Below are 22,172 nucleotides of genomic sequence, written 5' to 3'. Positions count from 1 at the left end.
ATGGAAAGAATTCTGCCAAGCGACAGCCAAGAGAGAAAGGCCCCTCAGCCAAGTCTTCTGATTGTCTCCTGGTGAGCCCTCAGAAATCAACCGGGATAACGGTAGGATTCGACCCTCGGACTAATAGCCAAGTGGCATGGTTTCCTGGTCAGCCGGGAAGCACGGTTCCACTCGGTAAGGTCATAGCCACTGAGTTACTCAACCCCGCCTTCAGCTGTTGCGGACCAGTATCTATCCAGGGAAATGCGGAGGTGGCTGGCTAGTGACGGAAAAAAAGATGTGGCCAGAGTTAGCAGAGGGCCCAGGGTGAATTTAAACTTCTTGGCCACTGGGAGAGTAATGCCCAATCCAGATATAGGGTCTGCCTTTGTGTGTTAATTGGCTTCCAAGGACCGTCCGTTAAGTAAACAAACCTTGGAATAGAAAAAATGGGCAAAAGCACGGTGGCACAACAGGATACTCTTCTTGACCAATCTTGGCCACTTGCTTCGACCCCGTTGGAAGATGTCTGGCAGTTTTCTTCCTGTTATATATTAGTTGATGCGCTGTCGTAGCGAATCTAGTTACACGCCTTCTCCCGGTATAATCTATTTTAATAATCCAACCATCCCAGGGCATTCACACGAATACAAACAAGGGAAAGGCCTATTGATGATTTTCCATTATTGATCTAACTCCAAATAACGTCGCTCTAGTAGGTCACCATGCGTTTACCCAAGACGTACTTGATGGCATTCATCGCCACAGTCGGTGGAATGCTGCTTGGCTTCGACATCTCGTCTATGTCGGCCATTATTGGGACAAGCCAGTACCTCGACTACTTTGATAACCCAGGTCTACGCCAGGGGGCGATTGGGTCTTCACTTGCTGCAGGCTCAGTGGTTGGTTCTGCTATCGCCGGACCCTTTTCAGACAGAATTGGCCGTCGTGATAATTTGACAATATCCCTCCTCTCATGTGAACTGAATGATATAATTGGCTTCCGCCGCCTCCTAATATGATATATTTATTTCTGAAATACATACATTTTGATTGGTCTTAGGGCTACTTATTACGGAAATGGGCCAAATTAGGTTGGACAAAGAGAACTAGGGTCCTGAACACAATAAAACGAAAAAGACCTAGAAGACATCTTAGAGATAAGCTGCACAATTCATATGAAAGATAAGTGTGTTACATTCATGACCCGAAACGATGCTGATGAAATAAGGAAGGTTATCACGAAGACTCTAGACGACGAGAACCAGTTACCACCATCCATGCATTTTCCGTTGTCCATGGTGCCATGCATTTTAAACTCCAAACACCGGGTATTTCCCCATTTGCCCGCAAAGAAAGTCAGCCGCCTATGCAATAAAAGAAACGCAGAGCCAAGAGCAAAGGTAGGATCATGTCATCATAACATCCTCTTCAGGAGCGGGAGTGATATCACCCGACAGCTCTGGAGGAGCGTCAACCATCTCGTTGTCCCCGTCCTCATCATTGCTGGGGGAAACGCCATTCGAGATGTTAGTATCCTCAGGAGTAGCACTTGATTCAGTATCAGGAAATTCCTCCCACACACGTACTGTTTTGTCAAGTCCACAGCTGACAAGCATCCGCTTACCATTCAACTTGCCAGTGTGCACACAGAGAACGGCATCGGTGTGTCCCTCAATCCGCTGAAGGATCTTCTTGCTAACGTGATCCCAGCAGAGGATGGCGCCGTCCTCACTGGGGCTGACGACAAAGGCCAAAGGCGGATCGTACTTGACATCTGATGAGCCGTAAAGCCCGAAGCAGCCTGACATGCTGTACTTCTTGTTGACATGACCTTGGAAGGTCTTAATGACTCTACTCTCGACATAGTTCCACATGCGCACACAGCCGTCAAGCGTCCAGGCCAGAATGTATTTGCCGTTCGGCGAGAACTTCACACAAGTGGCAGGCGGGTTGTCTTCATGCACAAGGGTCCGCAGGCACTGGCCGCTGTGTGTGTCCCAAACTCGGACCAGACCATCAAGTGCGCAAGAAACGATCAAGGTGCCATCGTGGACGACGTCGATGCCGGCGACGGGATCGGAGTGGGCGGGGAGGGAGCGCATAACGCGTGCGCGACGCACATCCCAGAGGAAGACAGCCTCATCATAGGATCCACTGACTAGAATATTGCCCTTGGGTGCAAAAGCGATCTGATAGACGTAGTTGTGGTGACCTTGGAAGATCTTCGCGTGGGCTCGGCCCTGGAGTGAGAGACAGGGTTAGCTCTCTTGCGCGAGCGGGCGACACAGATTGGTTGACTTACAGTGTTGACGTTCCAGAAACGAATGGTTTTATCATCGGAGCCAGACGCAATCCACTGCCCGTCAGGACTCCAGGCAAGAGTAGAGATGCCCGCCAGGTGACCCTCGAAGGTGTAGATCAGTCGTCCAGTCAGAGTATCCCAAACTTTAATCGCAGCGTCGGCGCCTGTAGTGAAGACTGGTCAGGGGTCTCGGCCTGAGATGCGCAATAATAATGAGACACATACCTGCGCTGGCAATCATAGAGCAGTCCGGAGAGAACTGCACAGCGGAAACGCCTCGGAGATGGCCTCGTAGCACAAACTTCTCTTTGTAGTTCAATCGCTCGGGTCTTGAAGGCGAAGCCTCTACCTGAGGCACAGGAGTGGGGGACCGGTCGGACATGGTATGGTGTGCGACGCCAGGTGTATCGTTGCCGTTGTTCATTCTGTCTTCTGTAAGAGCGTTGGAGTCTTCGCGAGATCGGTCTCCGGGGCCGCTCAACTCGGCGGGGCGGTTGATGGGTGACGGGCTGCGGCGGTTGTGGGAGGTGCGCCAGTATTCTTCAGCGTCAACCGCCAGCTCATCCGGGCTCTCAGACTGGCTGTAATGTCTCCCCTGGCGATTTGGTTGCTGCGGAGTGAAGTTCTTCTGCACACCCCAGCTTGCTCTTCTCCGCTCGGTTTCTTCTTGATCGGAGCCGGCGGCCAATTCGTCAGACGACGATTCGGCGGGCGACTGGACCCGGTCATCCCACTGACGGGCATTGTCGTGCGTTTGGTCCATGAGAAATTCGTAACGGAGGGACAATCACAATTCCACGCGGGTCGCTTTGACTTCGTATCACGCGCAAAAGAAAACCAGTCGCGCGTTGGAAGGCGGTGAGCGCGTCTCTGCCCGTTTACATCATTGATCGACAGCTACGGTCGAATGGTACCTCGTTGTTCCCCGACTGTTGAGCATCACCTTCTGATCTCTGGTCTCCCAATGGCCTCGTCGATGGCCCCAAGCGAGCAACCGCCAACTCATATTCGAATTCTCACCCTGAACTGTTGGGGTCTGAAGTACCTCGCCAAGTATCGCCATGAACGTCTTTCGGAGATAGGACGGCAGCTGGCTTTGGCTGATCCACCACCAGAGATAGTCGGTCTTCAGGAGTGTTGGACGCAGCAGGACTACGAGAGTATCCGGGATCAGACTCGTCATCTTCTACCGTACGGAAAATTCTATTTTGGTGGAATATTTGGCGCTGGCCTCGCCATTCTATCAAAATGGCCCATCGAAGAGAGCAGCATGTACGCCTACCCATTGAACGGACGACCAACCGCATTCTTTCGCGGCGACTGGTTCGTTGGGAAAGGTGTTGCTTGTGCCCGCGTCCGGTTCGGCCCTGGAGTCGCAGATGTGGCCGAAGTATTCTGCACGCATTTGCATGCCCCGTATGAGCGCGAGCCGCACGACTCCTATTTATGCCACCGCACTGCACAAGCTTGGGAGATCTCCAAGCTTATGCGCGGCGCCGCCGAGCGCGGCCATCTGGTTATCGGCCTCGGTGACTTCAATATGCTGCCCTCTTCTTTCGCTCATCGCTTGATATCCTCTCAGAGCCCGGTCCGTGATGTATGGCAGGAGCTCCACCCCGACTCTTCCGTGGGTGCTGCCATCGACGCAGTCGAGAAAGCACGCAACCGGCCCATCCCGTCTGCGGAGTTCAACCTCATCGAGAATGGGGCAACCTGTGATGGCGCCTTCAACACGTGGCGCTGGTCGAAAGCCCTACAAAAACAACTGGACAAGGGTGATGAGATCACGGTCGACAAGGATGCACCAGACGCCCGCGCGAAACGACTCGATTATATTTTCGTCGGCGATGGAGGGTATGCACCCAATTTCCCTCCGCCACAATGGTCCGTTGAGTCTGTCCAGGTCACCATGACCCAGCGCCATCCTACTCTCCGCTGCTCTCTCAGTGACCACTTTGCCGTCGAGGCAGTCATCACTCGCACCCAAGTCCTACCAGGTTCTCCGTCGTCGGTTCAGCCCGACTCCGTACCCTCTTCCACTTCTCCAGCCTTGCACAAGCCTACATCCTCCACCATCGCTCCCAACGCTACCCTCTCTCTGGAAACATACGACCTCATCATCGAAATGATTGACACATACGTGCGTCGCGAGCGCTCCCAGCGCCGCTGGCGTCTTGTACACTTCCTTGTCTCCGTGTTAGTGTCCATCGGATGTATGGTTGGTGTCTGGTGGGTTGGCAGTCGAACCTACATCGGGTTCATTCTGATTCTCGTGAGCACTCTCAATTTCGGAGCGGGTATTCTGGACGGCCTGATCGGCGGGCTCTTTGTCTCAGGCGAGCTGCGTGCACTGAAGGAGTTTGAGTGGGAGGTCCGCAATGCGAGAAGCTTGGTGCTTACCGCGGAGAGCGGACAAAAAGGCCAATGATGCTTGATACGCTTAGGCCCGAGAAAAAAAATACCCATTCTATAATATTGCCGGCTTTGCTTTGGCCGAAAAGAGATTATTACATATATGTTCAGTTTTTAACACTAATTGTATAGCTGGAAATACTATAATATCTACGAATGATAACGGAAGTAAAATTGAGTGCACATAACGAGTGTGAAGTGCATTGGCATAATTAAAAGCAAAATAGGTAAACTCAGTATTCAGTCGTATCATCCCATCATCGGGCCAAGGGCCAGAGTGCAAAGAAGCCGAATCTACTCGGCACACTCGCGCTTGCGGACTTCGAAGACGCGCAGAGTCTCCTCGGCAGCCTTGACACCGCTCATGACCATAGCACCGAAGGTTGGGCCCATACGATTGAAGCCATCGATCTCAGATAGCTCCATTCCACCGATGATCAGGCCCTTGGCGACCTCACGGGTGTTCTTGACGATGGCATCCTCGGCCGCGTTCATATCCAGACCGCGCATGCCACCGAGCTTCTCGATCGTGTTCATGGAGACGAGACGCTTAGCGCAGAAGGCGCCAAAGGGGCCGTCGTGGCCGGTTGTGCTGACGATGATGGGCGCGTTGATGGTGTTAGGGTCCATACACGAGTGGTCATCGTGGTGCAGGGTCACCAGGGTCCAGTTGACAACGACACCAGCGAGGCGGACGCTATCGCCGTCAGGGCGAGTGATCAGGTCCTCGACGCAGGTGGCGTTGAACAGCTTGACATTGGGGAAGGACAGCACCTTCGACAACAGAGTCGAGGTGAACAGCGCGGCATGCTTGACCACGACGAAGTTGGGGTTAGTGGGCTCCTCCTCATAAGGCACGCCTAGTTCATTGAGGAAGGCGTCTGCAGGACGACGCAGAACCATTGCGGAGAAGAGCTGGCCACCAAGCCAAGCACCACCACCTGTATTGCAGGGTATAGTTAGTATACATTTCCAGCTGGCTGTCTCAATGGAAGGACCAAAGACTAACCAGGGGATACGGAGGCCTCAAGAATGGCAATCTTCAGGTCTGGGCGGGCCTTGGCCAACACATAGGCCGTGCTGAGGCCACAGGAACCAGCGCCGACGATGACGACATCACTCTCGGCGTAGTTGTCCAGGTCCTGGAAGTAGCGTCGAGTCATGGCACGAGAGACTTGGCTCTCGCGAATCGGGGCGAACTTGAACTCATCCCACTTGCCACCGAACTGCTCCAGAAGCTTACTCTGGCCCTGGGCGGTTAGGGTGGTGGAGAGCACCTCAGGCATGACCACCTTGCCCTTGAATTCGGTAGGGGCAACAGAGGGCTCATAGATAGCAGCAGGGGGAGACATAGTGAGTTAGGGATCAAGTCGACAAATGGACTTGGGTACCTTTGTTAGTTTGAACTCCAATAGTAGGAAGGAAGAGGGGGAGGCATGATCCTTTCGCTGGTATTATCCAGAAATCAAGTTTTGACCGTATAATCTCAGAACGAGCCCATGTCGATGATTGCCTCAACTCTCGACTTGCTCAAGAAGAGACCAACAACAACATGGGAACGAACACCGGTCCACGCCCAGAAGTTACCTGAGATACCTTGATCCCTGAGAGATAATATGCCCAGCCAAAGCGCACCCATGGCTTCCCAGATGGATGGGAGGGCTGTATGTACTTAAGCCGAATGGAGATCTACATCAACGGTCAGTACTGAAAGAGACGACCAGGAGTCTCATAGTTACTGTAGTAGCTGAGAAGCTTGTTGGAAGACACGTTGTAAGAGAAAATTGGTGAAGAGAAGTAAAAGTCAGTGCAAAGAAGAGGGGCAGCGCAACCTTATATGCAGCACACCCCCACTACCCAGGATTCCCGTAACTTTACTTCCCTGCGACTCCGAATCTCTCCGGCCGGTGAACGGAGAGGGGAACGCCGATCTTGATCGCATAATGACGTGTCTTATTCGTCTGTTGCCCTTTTGGTGTTGAAACCCCATGCCACTGTTTTTCTATTATTGAGCTACAGCCTGTGTTTTGGTGGTGACGCAAGACAGTCGAACCAGTCCATCCTCGTTCATCGGCACGCTATACATGTTGCACACTATGACAGATGGACGACACAATAAGTTATCTGAAAGATGTATCATTCCATCGTACGGAGAGAAAACAGTCGAGAATTTTTATTCTAGGATAGTTTTCCACGCCGTTCTCCACTACTTGGACCGAGGGTAAGCGCCAAGTTGCATACTTCGGAAGACACTGCTCCTGGCCGGCAAGCTTCGCAAGGCTCCGCTCATGGGCCATTACATAATTGAGGGCTTCGAAGTTAAAAACCCAATAGAATATATATCGAGACATCCTTTGAAAAGGGTATAAGAAGACATAATTACATATGACGGCTTCCATGTCCAGCCCTCATATCTAAGTATCATCAGGTCTGACATCATACCGGCAAATTATCGCGGGGAAGCGGAGGTCTGGAGATTGACGCAAGGATTGCGAGAGAAACACATATCAACAAATCTTTTGCGTTCTTTCTCAGAAAGGTTTAACAATTACAGCACGTAACGATAGCTGGCTCCGTAATTGTCCTCTCCTGCCGTCATGGCCACACCCTTGGTCGGGTCGACCTCGACCTTCGGCCCATACTTCTTGTCGAGCTGGCGGTTCTCCCAGACCAGCAGGACGCGCAAGCTTAGGGCAAGCAACGTCGTGAAGAACATGAACGCCGCACAGATCGACATGCCCTTGACATAGAACGGAGCTTGGCTGTCGGGGAACACATTGGTGCCCAGGAAAGGACCACATTGGCCGATGATATTAAGTAGGATAATGCCTCCACCACGGCGGGTATCTGAGCCCTGGTTGTCTAGAACACAGATATTTGGTCAGCCAGAAAGGTCGCTTTGGAAATTATACAGGATCTTTCATTAGCCCCAAGGTAAAAGGGAAGTGACTCACTCAAAACCCACGGCAGAATATTGGCGATCGACGGAAAGACTCCACACGCGGCCAGAAACACACCGAAATATCGCACGGCCACCGATTTGCAGGTGGCACACAGAATGTACCCCACACCGCCGATCGCCGAGAGAATCGCGATCATCAATCCACGCTGTTGAATCCGATCCGCCACCCAGGTGGTTGCAATGGTGCATAGGAAGGACGCGAAGAACGGGGGTGCCGTGAGACCCTGGGCATTGATCGAGGTGAACCCCATTTCCTTGAGGATGGTGGGCAAAAACACAGGCAGGGACGAGAAACTGACGTTGCAGCTAAAGTACATCAACTACATAGAAGTTAATGAGCGAACTCCCGATCCAGGGAGCTAGTCTACATGCACTAGCACGAAGATCGTTGTCGGGGCAGGGGCACGTACTGCGGTGAACCATGCCTTCGCATCCAAGAGAGTCTCGGCCAATTCTCTCCATTGGACCTTGCCTTCACGCTCGGCGTCTCCTGCCTGCTGAAGTGCACGGGTGCGAGCCACATCTTTCTCTTCCTCGGTCAGGAATTTGGCCGTCGACGGCTTATCCGGAACATAGAACCATGCGAGGATAGCTGCCGCACAGACCGGGAGGCCTTCGACCAGGAACAGTAGCCGCCAATTCGGCAATGCGGCATGGCCTGAAGTGATGCCATAGGCAAGGGCGCCTGCAAAAGTGTTTGCCAGTGGAGCCGCCGACAAAAATAGACCGCACCGGAGACCCAGCTCGTGGCGACGATAGAAGAACGACAACAGGTATGGCACGCCAGGGCCAAACCCGGCCTCAAAGACCCCCATGAGGAATCGCAGCGCCATCATACCTTGCCAATTCTTCACCGCCGCTTGGCAAGTCGCGACCAACCCCCTGCATGCATCGTATTAGTTCTAGATTTCCATTGAATGAATCTGTTTTCGGAGAAGATGGTCGATCATCGCCACGTGGAGTGCGTGCATACCAGGAAAAAACCACAAAGGCAGCCCATTGGTGTGGTTTGACGATTTTCCACATGAGCGCTTGAAATTCGAAGACCGTGTAGGAGATGTAGAATATCGTCAGCAGCCAGGAGTAACGCTTGTCCGTGAGAGATAGGTCTTCCTCCATGCCTGCAATTTTCGCATTTCTAGATTTCTTCTGGTTAGCTTCGCGGTCCTTTTCGGCGGAGGGGAAGGGGGTTTCCATGGAAAAAGTGAGGTTGGACAGACCCAATGTTACTTCGATCGAGGAAAGCAAGTAGATCTAAAGTGGTGCATATACAGTTAGAGCGCAATTCTCGCTGTATTTCTATCCCAGAAAAATCAACTCATACAGAAAAATCCCATCAAGGTCGGGAGTCGCCAATCTATCTTCCTCAGAACTCGCTTCTCCAATTCCGGATCAACCGGTGTAGGAGTCACAGCGGTGGGGTGGACTGGACCACTCTCCTGGTGCGCGGGCACCGATTTCTCGACATCCTGATCGGGCGCTCGTTGGATCTCGTCCTCTGGAGTGTCGCTTTTGCGGAAGAAATCCATAGTGGTAGATTGGAGGGGGCACACGCAATCGAGGGAAGAATTCGCTCGGAGTTAGGCGAGCGTCGGGGAAGGCCATCATTTATAGTCGGGGGATCGGCACACGAAAGAAGTCAAGCTGGGACACAGTTGTAATACTAAAGCGGCTGGCTGCCTTTACGGCTGACCTGGTGGTGCTTTGGAAAGCCGACCATTGGCGTCGCCGGACCGGGGAGGGAACCCCACACTTTGAAGCCCAAAGCCGGAGCGGCGTCGAGCCTCCGAGGCAATCCCCCAGCGACCCCCAGTGCCCTGAGCGCCCTCCGGCGGGGAGGGGCCAATCCAGTGGGTTGATGCGGAGAAAGTACGAAAGCTTGAGTGCAGCCCCAAAGCTTCGATCCATCGGCGCCCGACCGAGTGTCTGCGTCGTCGCTGGTCTCCGACTGGGGGATGTTCCCTGTTTCGGTAAAGTCTGTATCCGCACGGCTATAATGGAGGCCAAAGTACCGAAGAACCGGGGGAATTGATGAATGGGATGGGTTACATATCCGTCTCCTTCCTTCCCCTCTCCCCGCGTGGAGTAGCGCAAGCGAATGGAATAGTGGAGATCACCCGTGGGTCCTGAGGGGCAGAGAGCTGAACCAGTAAGCGAGGCAGTCAATCTTATGATCAAGTTGAAATCGATTTCGTTCGAGTAGCCGGGGGGGGGGGGGGGGGGGGGCTTGGGACGTCCTGATAGGGTTCAGAAGGTACGTATATTGAAAGTGATGGAAAAGTGAAGTTCCCGGGTCCAAAGATTCTTGGAATATAGTCCTGTCTCAAGGCATTGACTCCCCTTGGTTTCACCACCACAGGCTATATCTAGAAGATCCTACCGGTCGTACTGCCTTTTTTTCCCCCTTCCCACTTTCCCTTTCACTCGGCAGTATCTGCGTCGGCAACTAAGGGGGAAGTTTTGCGGACCGAGTTTCCACTATATATACGCCCGGGAATGAACCTAATGCCTATTGTAACGTCCTTGGGAAGGATTTCAATCGTTTCACATGCCCGGCAACCCTCTTGCCCAATGCTAGGTTCAATACTCTCTTTGCTTTTCTTCGCTATCGCCTTCATGACAAATATCTCGACCAGGGGCTCGGAGTGGAAGCGGATGGTACATTCCCTGGTTGACCACCACAGAACAGTCATGCTGGATTGAACAAAAATTCAAGATCCTAGAAGAGATCATAAAAGATTCGATATCATCACCGCCATATTCAATGCCACAATGGCACACTTACATTTAAAGACAGCGAACGGGGCAGGCCGGCCTTTGTTGCCTGATTCCTCAGGTGCTAGTGCGCTGTTAGTCTGCCACGCTCTCCGTACCGCGTCAAAAATCCTCCGCGTCGCGTTGCCAGGAGCTCCATCCGGCCTCATCAGACCCGCGCTCGCCGCTTGGCCCCCCCATCGGATGCATCCCCATTGACCCCTACACTCCTGTGACTACTACTACGCGATTCCATTGATCTGATCTGATACCTGAAAAAGGGGTGTGGTCAAGATGGATGACCCGGCTTCCCGTATCTCGCAGCAATTGGTAAGACCAACCTCCCAAGTCTAATCGACACACCTTAGGACCAACCCTTCCAGAATGTCACGTCTGGATATTTAACGGCTAACCTTGTCTCCATGACTGCAGCTGCCGCACATGCACCTTGTGTCGCTCAATCGATACCCCAATATGCACATGATGCCGACCGAGACGGCCGTGGAATATTTGGCTAGCGCTCCTCGTATCTGCCAGTCACAACCTATGAGTTGGACCTTCTTGGATGGACCAGCTGATGGCACTGTGATGCTAACATGGCAGCCACATGGCCATATGGGCGCCAACTTCGCCAGTGACGGTCATGTCTGGGCCGACGTGGAGCAAGCTGTTCCCTTCGAAGTCCGAGGATACGTACGGTACCCTTCCATCGGTATCCGGCCGCATTTGCTGAACGAGAAAGGCTAATTTGCGAAAAAAAAAATAGACTGTCGAGATGTACACCCACCGCAGTGGTTACCATCCTCCGAACGAAACCGTGGCCACTCACTGCCGCAAGCGCTATCGCATTGTCGCCTGCAACATCCCGAATGCTCCCCAGCCTGATCCCTCATTGTGGATTGTTCATTATTCGCGCGCACCTCAGCAAGACCATGTTCCCGCGAACCGCATCCCTGTTCCCCCGCCGGTGCAGAACATGATGGCCCAGCGACGATTCTTGCAGAGTCAGGGCCAGCTTCTCCGTAAAGAATTTCTGCTTCATGACCGAAACAACTGGCCTACGATCAACTTCCCCCCACAGGCCGTTCCGCAGCAATTTGCACCGCCCCAACAACCTTACCAAGCCGCCCAGGGCCAGGTGCCCCGGCCAGGTTTTTACCCGCCGCAGGGGCACCAAGTGCCCGCTCCAGCCCAGCCAAAACCAGCTCGCGCACATCGTGCTTCATCGGCCGCCGTCGCTGCTGCATCGGCCGATTTCGCCTTGGAAGATGAGGATGTTTCAAGCGGCGATGTGTTGGACCTTGTGACACCTCGGGAGGTCAGCAAGATGCGCTACGTGCAGCATCATGAATGGATGGAGGAAATCTTTGCGTCCCCGTATGCTATTTCGCAGATTGCTCCAGTGTCCCTTGGCCTTGGTCGAAAGGGTGAGCTAGAGTCTCTGACCGCAGGCTTCTTCGATGCACCTGGGCCTAGTGGAGAAGGCCAAGGAGCAGGCGATGCGCCGGATGCGACTAAGATGGAACCAGCCAAGGCGGAAGAGTTTGCGGACCGCGTTGCTAAGAAGGTTGCCGATATGACCGCTGAGATCGAGAAGCTGAAGAAGCAACACGCACGGCGGATGGAGCGTTTCAACCGCAGCTCTCTTTTTAAGGATGCGGAGCTGCGCCTTCGTGAGGCTGCTACCGACCCCACCCAAACTGGCCCAGAGGTCTGGCGACTGGAAGGCCGAATTGATATTCCCAACGAAGACGATGAAACACCCCAGCTAGAGTACGTGGAAGACAAGGCCAAATACCGAGTCGACGATGTGGTGCGCGATGTAGAGAGCTCGTGGAAGAAACAGATCGTGCCTGAACCCAAGGTTTCATGTGTGGAGAAGGGCGGTCTGTTAGAAAAGATCGAACCCGAGCACAAAGAAGAGCCAGAATCCTTTACCAATGACATGATGTTGGATCAAGGAGAGTCGCACCTGTTGAACCAATTTGGCAGCCCGGCTGCTGATAACAACGGCAGCGCACCTGCACAGCCTATGCCGAGCGCTGAGATCTCAGCCGACGTCGAGATGGACCTGGGTGACCAGCTCACTGCCGGTCGCGCGACCGGCGAGACTGGCGACTGGGTTATGGTCAATGATGAAAGCAAAGAAGGTGCACCGGCTCCTGAAGCCGGAGACGCAAGTCTTGAGACGACCAACTTCGACGATTTCACCAACATTGATAGCGCAGGCGATGCACTTGCTGCTTATACCGAACAAAATGACGAGCTTGACCTTCCTGACCTGGAGAATTCGGCATTCGGTGATGCCTTCCATGCCTCAGACAATGAGCATTCTCACAACCCGGATGCGGACGAGATTTCTTAGAATTAACTTGAGGGCTGCGGGCCGAGGCTGGCAATTCTGTTACGTATGAAGGCGCTTCTTATGGCTGATTTATGTTTTGCTTTTGTTTTTCCCCCCTGATTGCTTTAGCACACTGCGGGCCCTATCTGCCTGCTTCTGGGTGTTTGTCGGTGTGTGGCTAGGAAGGTCTTGGATCCGATCTGATGGACGGTTGCATTCTGCATCCGACGTCTCTTTGTGGTGTATAATAAATTTGACAGAGAATCTTATGGCTCCTGGACTGATCTGGTTCGGTCTATGGATGATATTTATTATACTTGTGTGTCTGTTTTCCATCACATTGTCTCGCTATCTTAACTGGGTAGGGTTGGGTTGGGAGCTGGTTTCCCGATTAGGAAAGTGATGAAGTCCGGTGCATCCCGAGCCATTCTTTTACGGGGAATTTATTTCTTGGCTTGGTGCCCTCGCTCTCAGCTAGATCTATGATTAACCGATTATTGGGTGTGGATATAAGCATATTAAACGACATGCCTCGTTCCACTCGATCAATGGCGAGCCGAATGTGGAGAACCGGCGATCCCCGCAGGGATCCAGCACGAGCTTCGAAGCTTTAGAGCTTCCAGGCGAATTAACGAGCAAAGCCTCTCTGCCGACAAGACCGGATCCTTGAAAGTTCATGCAATCGACTGCAATCGGAACGGCGCGTGAACTCACCATCCGCCCCTCCCCGTCATGACGTCACGCTACCACCGGGATTGCACTTCCTGCTGTCGCGCAACGACCAGAATTAGGGTTGGCGCATCGTCATCTATGGGCAGGCGCCATCCTGCTCGGGTCCCCGTCGTCATTTAACTCCGTGTCACACGCTTGTCGAAACGTCGCTTTGTACCATTCTCCCCCCATTACCTCCTACACCTGATATCGCAATATAACCCATACTTCATTTGCTCTATTTGAAAGAAGACACCATGTACGCAGAGAGAATTTGTTCAGTGCATTTTTATTCGCTGTGCTTTTTCACTGACATGCCGCAACTAGGAATCGCACTCTGTCGATCCGATCGCGCAGAGAACCCGCAGGCGGCCGCCACCGCTTCAGCATCGCTACCTTCCGGGGCATGCAGCAGCCCGAGCTCAGCCGTAAGCTTAGTCGTCTGATCAAGAGCGAGAACTCGGCCATCGGCGCGCATGAGGCTGCCGGCCGTGAACGTACCTCCATTGCCTCCCAGCTGTCGGAATGGGGCGAGTCAACCGAGGATGATGCCGTCTCCGATATCTCCGACAAGCTCGGTGTGATGCTAGCTGAGATGGGCGAGCAAGAAGACATCTTTGCTCAGAATTTGGAGGACTATCGCGGGGTTCTCAAGCATATTCGCAATATGGAGGCCTCCGTGCAGCCGTCGCGCGACCAACGCCAAAAGGTCACGGATGAGATTGCCAAGCTCAAGTATAAGGATCCCACCAGCACCCGTATCACGACGCTGGAGCACGAGCTTGTGCGCGCCGAGGCGCAGAACCTTGTTGCCGAGGCACAGCTTTCAAATACTGTATGTTGCTTCGTGGACAATGGCTTGATATGATCGTACACATTTTGCTAACCGTCGCTTTCCTCTCTCTTTCTCTCCGATAGACTCGGCAAAAGATCAAGGAAGCCTTTGACATCCACTTGGCCGCTGTAGTTGAACGTGCAGAGAAGCAGATTATTCTCGCTCGCCATGCCCGTCGGCTGCTGAACTACATCGACGACTCCCCAGTCGTACCTGGAGACTCCCGCGCAGCTTACGACCATGAGCTCGACGCACGCCAGGTTCTCGAGGACGCCGAAAACGATCTACGCGCGTGGGAACCCAGCTTGGATCCCATCACATCTTCCGCAGGCGGCGAAGCCACTGGGGTCAATGAAGTTGACGCAGCCCACAAAAACGGAATCACCCCTCACGACGAGGAAAGCTTGGCCGATGCCAATGGTATCAACGAGGAACCCGCAGGGAGTGAAGTCCCACCTTCCGAGAGGCAGTTGGAGACAGCTCCTCTTGCATCTTGAGGGACTCAAGGTGAAGAATGAGCTGTTGGTGCCGCAATAAATTGTATTGACATACTGTAGCCATGTCTCGTGGTCCTGTGTAAACTTGTTCACTGTTTGGGGGAATTTATATGTTAGTGCGCCTTTTGACAGAAATGGCGCCTGGTCAGGGGAGACTGGCTCTAGTTAATACTGTTGGAAATACGGGAAACGATGTATGTTAGTCGAGTTGTTGAGTTTATGCGAATCGGTTGTACCTATAATGTCCATTCACGTGACTCCAGGCGCCCGAAGTGACGCGGAACTCCCAAGCTCCAGCGGAGCTTCATCTCCATCACGAAACCTGCGACTCGTTCTTCATTCACCCCCCTACCAATACTCCTTTTCTTCCGATTCCAACTTTCTATTTAATTCGCACATCATGGACAAGCTTGTTGCCCAATATTCACGCCCGCCCCATCAGAATGAGTTCTTCTCAGAGCAAGAGCAACAGGACCTTACGGAGAGCCTCCCTCCGTTGTCCCTCAAGTTCAGTCTGCCTCCTGTCGACAACGTGAGTCCTCTTTTCACCGTCAAGACATATTTGTCCTCATTTTGGATTCGATGAGGGTTCAACAAGGTGGCTTTGTTCGAGTCCCTCAAGCCGCTCCGACCCCCATGATGGCCTCGCAGCGATGCGGCGGCGAGCGGAGCTCCGACCACCCCAACCAACCTATCAGCCCGAGATCTATCGCTGACCTGTGTCTTTCCTCGCATTATCTAGTCTTCTGCCTTCCTCCGTGCTATGACCGATGACCACTCCAACCCTAGCTGCCCGATCAAGCTTGCCCACGGAACAACAACCCTGGCCTTCCGATTCCAAGGCGGCATCGTACGCTCTCTTTCCTGCTGCATAATAGCTGACGAATCAAAACAATATACTGATAATTCTTACTCTGTGATTAACAGATTGTGTGCACTGATTCTCGAGCAACCGCCGGAAACTGGATCGCCAGTCAGACAGTGAAGAAGGTCATTCCCGTGTCGCGGCTGAGCCGCGGCGAGGACAAACCCACAAATGATCCCACCCCGGGTCTTCTAGGCACGATGGCTGGTGGTGCGGCGGTAAGTGCCTGGGCGAGAAGACATGTTTTCTAAGAGATGGCTGAGGTGCTCATGGGATTTAATCGATAGGATTGCCAATATTGGTTGCGGTATTTGAGTCAACAGTGCACCCTCCATGGTAAGTACAACGCGCCACCAGGCGTTTCGACACACCAAAGTCACGGAACATGGCTTGCTGACATGGCTGTAGAAATCCGACACAAGCGCCGAATCACCGTCGCCGCTGCCTCCAAGATCCTCGCCAACCTGACCTACGCCTACAAAGGTTACGGCTTGAGCATGGGAACTATGCTTGCAGGAGTATGGCTTGCACCAATAAGATATTACCCCCAAAATGCACGGTCCATATCTAATATTCGTTTCTCATAGGTGACCCCCCAAGAAGGACCCGCGCTCTACTATATCGACTCGGATGGCACCCGATTGCCCGGCAACCTGTTCTGTGTTGGATCCGGTCAAACGTTCGCTTACGGTGTGCTCGACGCCAACTACCGGTACGACTTGACCGAACAGGAGGCGTTGGACCTGGGCCGTCGGGCTATTTTGGCTGCCATGCACCGTGACGCCTACTCAGGTGGTTTCATCAATTGCTATCACGTCAAGGAAGAGGGCTGGGTGCACCATGGTTTCGACGATATGAACCCCATTTTCTGGAAGACGAAGCTGGAGCGTGGCGAGTTCTCGAACGTCACTTCTGAGTTGTGAGGGGCACGTAGATTTGTATTATTGAATCGTGATGCTAGGATTTAACATGGGTCTTTTATAACTTCATTTCGATTTGAAATTTTTTTTCTTGGTAGTATGGAAAACCTGGGTGTAGACTAAATGATTTCTTCGCTCAAGAATCTGGAGTTCTCTGCACTGTCCAAGAGATCCTCAAACTGGACCAGCGGATGCCCGGCGCTTGCAGTGAACGCGAATAATCATAGGATAAAGCCTGATCCGAACCACACATATTCTTTGCGACCACGGCGAGCACGATGTCGATTGCTTAAACCCCATTACGTAGAGGTTGATGAGAGGGACTCGCTCTTTTTGTATTTCCGATAGTGCTATTTTGTATACCTTTTACTGAGCAATGTATCCACCATCGATAAATATGTTAGCCTCAATCCCATAGCGGGCTGTTGCGAAGTCCTACAGTGCGAAAATCGTCATTGGTATCCATATCATGCGGCTCAGATTCGATGCTAGAAAACCCTTTGGAACCAATTATGTCTTTATTTCTCACCGTTCTGAGCCTGTTGCTGATCTAATGAACCTTGCCGAGAGTGATGCGGTTGAGATGAACAAACTGTTGGGATTGGAATAAAAAAAACTATTTCTCTATAATTAGAATATCTCGTGTTATTGGAATCCGGTGGAAACATGTCAAAACTGTTATATCGACTCGAAGGGGGTACCCCATTCCTCTGCAAGATATCTTAATCGGTATTTTGTGAATACATCAAGACGTTCTTCAATTTGTTTCAGCAATTGAACAACAGTTGGTCGCCCATTAGAGCATAACAAACATCGTCCAGCCATATATAGTAGTTGAGTCATATTTTTCTGTACCCTGACATTGGGCATCCCCCTGGCGCAATGGAAATGATCTCCATTGCATGCTGATGAAGGGTTTTCTGTAACAAGTTATAGGAGCTAAGAAAATCATGCGGTTTGTTTGGCTGCATAGAAAAAAATAGTTCTTGTGGTTGACTCCCCCGCAATATGATTCTTGCCATATGGTAATACAGAATGGCGATAGCAATTGTTTCTGACCTAAACTAAGCCTCGAGTTTTGATGAATTTTGAGAGACATTCAGAGAAGCGGGAAGGGGTTGGCCTATTGGGACCAAGAGCTCTGGGGGGCAATGCTTGGTACCATTGTGTGAACTCCAGATCAAGTTCAGCCCAATTGGATGAGGTACCATATTGCTGGGTAACTAATTTGCACAGTAACCGAATAAGAGCCTGGAAGAATACGGTCTCTTGGTTTGGCTCCTCGATGCATTGAAGAACCAGTTGCCCCGTGTAGTTCAGCGGAAGACCCATTTTTTGCCAAAGGGAACATCATTTGGACTTAATCGACATGGTTGTCGTGTAACCACTTAATGCACGAAGAAGTTAGTGATTTTTTTTTTTTTTTTTTTTTTTTTTTCATTTGCTACTGCTTGCTGTTGGTCGGGCAGCAGCGACGGGGCTGGGTGCTTAACCTACTCGGTTGCACGGATGATATCCGGGGCTTTGATAAGTCCTGAGTAGGGCGTAGCTCCCCCGAAGAATGTGCTTCAGGGAAACTTTTGACCCGGGGAGATACAACGGTGGGAAAGGAAAAGGCGTGTGGACGAAAAAGACCGTCGATGAACTTGCCTTCAAGCCCACTATTCAAACGCTCGGTGCAAGTGGGCCGATTCTCATCACATATGATCTTGCGAGCACGGCATTCCGGGCTACGAGGAAGGTTTGCGGCGAAATTTCCCGACTTGTCTCTCCGGCGACCTATCAGCATCTGCGAGAGCGACGAAAATCCCGCTCTCTCCTCTTAGATTAGGACGAAGTAGGACTTCGAGGCCCAGAAATAGGGGTCACCAATTCTGTCGAGGGCATGGTGGCAAGAGGGTCATGGTCTGTAGTCCACATGCGAAAGCATGCAAGACATCGATGCGCTATTACCCCGATATATTCGGAGCAGAACTGCGAGAGCCGGAATGCGGGGTTGAAAGTGGAGTGGAGGAACGAAACACAGTTGATTGTTCGAAGACCCCGGGTCTTGTGATATTTAGTGAAAGAGAAATTGCTGCCGCCTTTCGAGATTTCTTTATTCATCAAAGTATTAACTCTGATCAGATCAGATTGAGGATAAGCAATCCGAGTTTGGCTCTAGAAGTATTTGATTGAGATCCCACAAGAACTTCCAGGCGCGTCTGAAGTAAATGAGTCATTCTATCTCCAAGATGCCCCAGATCTCTAATATGATGACTCATTTAGTAGATTGGCGATTGATTCATTCATAACTGCTTTCTCTTGCTTTTGACGCTGTCCTCGATAACAGAAATAGCCCAGCATACGTTTTTGATGCATCGATCAGAGTATCCGCCTCTGCAGATCCCGCGTGGTTCGACGGTGAATGTCTCAGTCATCGACAAGTACGTATTAATCTCCAAAGAGGTCTATATCTTTCAACATTTTCAAGGCTCCAAAAATTTGCATCCCTATGTCAGATATTTCAACTAATAAAAATTGTTAAGCACTCGCATGCGGCTGCCATGTTCTCACCTCCTCACCCCATCCATTGAGCAGCATGAAACGCTCAACCTGCCATCTTTCTCTTTCCTCGTAGAGCATCATTCCACAAAGAGAATGATTTTATTCGACTTGGGTCTTCGAAAGGATGTGTCCGCATTGCCGCCTGCAGTTCAGACCTTCCTCTCCGAATCTGGCTGGGATTTGACCGTGGCGAAAAATGTCACAGACATACTGAAAGAGAACAACATCAATCTGAACGACATTGAGGCAGTCATTCTGAGCCACCATCATTTTGATCATCTAGGCGATCTAAGCCAATTACCGAAGGAAACCAAACTCATAGTGGGACCAGGCTTCCAAGAGACATATTTACCAGGGTGGCCTATCAATACTGGATCCTCTCTGATTGACCGGGACTGGAAGGAACATGCAATCCAGGAATTATGCTTCAGCCATAGTTCTACCGGAATTTCAATTGGTGAATTCCAGGCCATAGACTATTTCGGAGATGGAAGCTTTTTTTTACTCAACGCTCCTGGGCATACAATCGGACATCTTGCGGCACTAGCGAGAGTAACCTCAAGTTCCCACTTTACTTCTGGATCCCCGTACGAGCATCCTCAAAATGACACATTCGTCTTTCTAGGTGGAGATATCTGCCACTATCCTGGAGTGATCCGACCAACGCCACTGGTCCCTCTCGATAGTAGGGCACACTCTGTTCTGAACTGTTGTCCGCAATCCTTTTACCATGACATCCACCCAAAGAAGAGCTGTGAAACACCATTCTATGAAATGCCGGTGGAAGCAACAGTGGATGAAAAAGCAGCGAAGGACTCGATACGAAAACTTTGCGGTTTTGATGGCAATGAGGATATTTTAGTGGTCATTGGACACGACGCGTCGCTGATTGGGAAAATAGATTTTTTTCCTGGGAAAATCAACAATTGGAAGAGCAGTAGTGGGAAGAGTGATCTACAATGGGGGTTTCTGAAAGACTTCGGTGAAAACGTAGTTAAGCTCTAGGAAGTATACTTTCATCTGCAATACAACTGCCGAAGAAAACTCTAATACCAAAACCAAACGTATTGGGACTTATTATGTATATCATACACGGTGGATTTCTCCAGCAATCTTTCAGCCAACAGACCTGTTTATGAAACTAGCTTGATATCAAAATCCACGGATTTTGATATTAGAGGGATAGTGGTGTAACTCTCAGGCAACTACTTACTTGCCTGATATACGCACATCGTATGTCTCCAAGTTGTGTCTCATTCATGTACATTTACTTTCTGACGATGATATCCCATGCTATCGCAAAGTTGACTGAAATCTAGAAGACATCCATCTCCACTATTCAAGTAGCATCTGCGCTACGGCCTCTCCAAAAGCATACATCGGTGCCTGGTAATGACCTGCCAACGGCACAGGGAGCACACTAGCATCACAAACGCGAAGATTCTGGACGCCTTTAACTCGGCACTGGGTGTCAACCACCGAACCCATCGCGGCTGTTCCTCCATTTTGGAAAAAGCTACTCCCCACAATCTGCATCCGCCGGTCCAGGTCCGAGTCTGTGCATGCGCTAGTCAGTGGCTCGTGACCTGGTGGCGGAGTCTCGCCCTCGACGACCTCCCGAGCAGCATCTGTCTCCATCACCTGCAGGGCGAGCCGCATACCCGCGCGCATTGTGGCCCGATCCATCTCTGTGCTGAGATAGGCCGGGTTCAATATCGGGTCGGCCATGGGATCCGTGCTGGCGAGGGTAATATTGCCTCGACTGGTCGGGAGAAGAAGCACGACGGGGCTGCTGATATGGTTTCCGTCGAAAGGGACCCGGAATTCGGATCCTCCACCAGCAATTGGCGCGTAGGCTATCATCATCTCCACGTTTCCTCGGGGCTCCTGGAGGCATGGATCTCTTGCGTCGAGCCCATCTACCTGTGCGGCCTTGACTAGCTCCTCATGTGGAGTAGAAATCGTTGCAAGCCATTCTATAGGATTGCCGTTTCTGAACTCGGGCCTGTTAAAAGCTGGGGACCCGAGTGCGTATCCCTTTTCTGGATTTTTGAGTTTCCAGAAGAACGTTGTCGATATTTTATCGTGGTAGTTCTCCCCAACCGGTAAATCCACGATAGTTGGAATGTTGTGCTGCGCGAGACGCGATTGGGGCCCAATACCAGAAAGCATCAGCAATTGGGGTGTCTTGAGAGCACCGCATGTGACAAGGACTTCCTTGGTGGCCATGTATCTGGTTCCATCCGTTAAAGTGATACCTACAGCTGTCTTGGAGTCATCGAAATCAACACGAGCGACGACGGTATCTGTCAGAATTGCCGCTTTTGAAAGGTCATAGGCTTTGCTGGCCGGTTGCCGTTGACCATTCTTCCAGTTCTCTGTGAATGGACCAAACCCAAATGGATTGCCCCCGTTTGTATCTGGGTTATATTCGAGGCCAGCATCCAGCATTGCCTGACGGATGGTCTTTCGTAGCGGATATGTACAAGCTTCGGCTGTTGTCGAGATAGGACCACCAAACCCATACTTCTCTGGACTGCCGTCAGGATCATGGTGAGACTGTGTCACTTTGAAATACTTGAGCATGTTTGCATAATTCCATCTGTCATCCCCGGCTAACTTCGCCCAGGAGTCATAGTCGACTGAGTGGCCGCGGGTCCAAAGACCGTAGTTGATACCACTCGAGCCTGATAGCAGTTTGCCTCCGTAGTTCGGAATGCAGCGATTTCCCAGTCCAGGTTGATTGGAAGTCATCATGTTGTATTCGAAACGAGTGCCGTGAAGATGCGGAGCTGCGACAGGACTCATGATTTCCTTATTGTAGTCCTCGGGTCCGGCCTCAACGACTAACACGCTGTGCCCACTGTGGGAGAGCCGAGATGCGAGAACACATCCCACAGTGCCACCTCCGCAGATGATATAATCATAGGTCTCGCCCATATCGTCGAATTGTTGCAGTGTCAATATCGAGAGATATGTTGTGTGCCATTGCTGCGTGTTGGATTGAAGGTCTTTATGAGCTGTGCCGTGGAGCAATCATG

General features: G+C 51.6%; 9 protein-coding genes across 9 annotated transcripts; 5 read left to right on the top strand and 4 right to left on the bottom strand.

Moving 5' to 3' along the window:
• Positions 1-704: 704 nt before the first annotated feature.
• N7462_011659 (uncharacterized protein) lies at positions 705-1,001 on the top strand (the record flags this gene model as incomplete). The annotated part of the gene is made up of 1 exon (XM_057083373.1): positions 705-1,001. The coding sequence occupies one exon, from the start codon at positions 705-707 to the stop codon at positions 999-1,001; it is 297 nt and encodes a 98-aa protein (XP_056927786.1).
• Positions 1,002-1,388: 387 nt separating this feature from the next.
• On the bottom strand, positions 1,389-3,047 carry N7462_011658 (WD40 repeat domain-containing protein; the record flags this gene model as incomplete). The annotated part of the gene is made up of 3 exons (XM_057083372.1): positions 1,389-2,222; positions 2,285-2,448; positions 2,510-3,047. The coding sequence occupies 3 exons, from the start codon at positions 3,045-3,047 to the stop codon at positions 1,389-1,391; spliced, it is 1,536 nt and encodes a 511-aa protein (XP_056927785.1).
• Positions 3,048-3,248: 201 nt separating this feature from the next.
• On the top strand, positions 3,249-4,712 carry N7462_011657 (inositol phosphosphingolipid phospholipase; the record flags this gene model as incomplete). The annotated part of the gene is made up of 1 exon (XM_057083371.1): positions 3,249-4,712. One exon carries the CDS (start codon positions 3,249-3,251, stop codon positions 4,710-4,712), a length of 1,464 nt encoding a protein of 487 aa, XP_056927784.1.
• Positions 4,713-4,990: 278 nt separating this feature from the next.
• Positions 4,991-6,048, bottom strand: thiA (thiamine thiazole synthase; the record flags this gene model as incomplete). Its single annotated transcript, XM_057083370.1, has 2 exons — positions 4,991-5,637; positions 5,706-6,048. 2 exons carry the CDS (start codon positions 6,046-6,048, stop codon positions 4,991-4,993), a joined length of 990 nt encoding a protein of 329 aa, XP_056927783.1.
• A 1,196-nt stretch (positions 6,049-7,244) lies between these two features.
• N7462_011655 (putative MFS transporter) lies at positions 7,245-9,187 on the bottom strand (the record flags this gene model as incomplete). Its single annotated transcript, XM_057083369.1, has 5 exons — positions 7,245-7,550; positions 7,658-7,978; positions 8,069-8,540; positions 8,632-8,887; positions 8,983-9,187. The coding sequence occupies 5 exons, from the start codon at positions 9,185-9,187 to the stop codon at positions 7,245-7,247; spliced, it is 1,560 nt and encodes a 519-aa protein (XP_056927782.1).
• A 1,519-nt stretch (positions 9,188-10,706) lies between these two features.
• N7462_011654 (uncharacterized protein) lies at positions 10,707-12,777 on the top strand (the record flags this gene model as incomplete). Its single annotated transcript, XM_057083368.1, has 3 exons — positions 10,707-10,742; positions 10,845-11,105; positions 11,179-12,777. The coding sequence occupies 3 exons, from the start codon at positions 10,707-10,709 to the stop codon at positions 12,775-12,777; spliced, it is 1,896 nt and encodes a 631-aa protein (XP_056927781.1).
• A 1,096-nt stretch (positions 12,778-13,873) lies between these two features.
• Positions 13,874-14,799, top strand: N7462_011653 (Eisosome component PIL1/LSP1 family protein; the record flags this gene model as incomplete). The annotated part of the gene is made up of 2 exons (XM_057083367.1): positions 13,874-14,302; positions 14,386-14,799. The coding sequence occupies 2 exons, from the start codon at positions 13,874-13,876 to the stop codon at positions 14,797-14,799; spliced, it is 843 nt and encodes a 280-aa protein (XP_056927780.1).
• A 400-nt stretch (positions 14,800-15,199) lies between these two features.
• On the top strand, positions 15,200-16,587 carry pre2 (proteasome core particle subunit beta 5; the record flags this gene model as incomplete). The annotated part of the gene is made up of 6 exons (XM_057083366.1): positions 15,200-15,331; positions 15,542-15,649; positions 15,727-15,882; positions 15,988-16,000; positions 16,073-16,182; positions 16,252-16,587. The coding sequence occupies 6 exons, from the start codon at positions 15,200-15,202 to the stop codon at positions 16,585-16,587; spliced, it is 855 nt and encodes a 284-aa protein (XP_056927779.1).
• Positions 16,588-20,466: 3,879 nt separating this feature from the next.
• N7462_011651 (GMC family oxidoreductase) lies at positions 20,467-22,071 on the bottom strand (the record flags this gene model as incomplete). Its single annotated transcript, XM_057083365.1, has 1 exon — positions 20,467-22,071. The coding sequence occupies one exon, from the start codon at positions 22,069-22,071 to the stop codon at positions 20,467-20,469; it is 1,605 nt and encodes a 534-aa protein (XP_056927778.1).
• Between the last annotated feature and the right edge of the window lie 101 nt (positions 22,072-22,172).

This window comes from Penicillium macrosclerotiorum, assembly GCF_028827735.1.
Source record: "Penicillium macrosclerotiorum strain IBT 26536 chromosome Unknown utg000014l_segment0_segment0, whole genome shotgun sequence".
Classification (NCBI taxonomy): Eukaryota; Fungi; Ascomycota; class Eurotiomycetes; order Eurotiales; family Aspergillaceae; genus Penicillium; species Penicillium macrosclerotiorum.
This window is presented reverse-complemented; position numbering and strand designations above follow the sequence as displayed.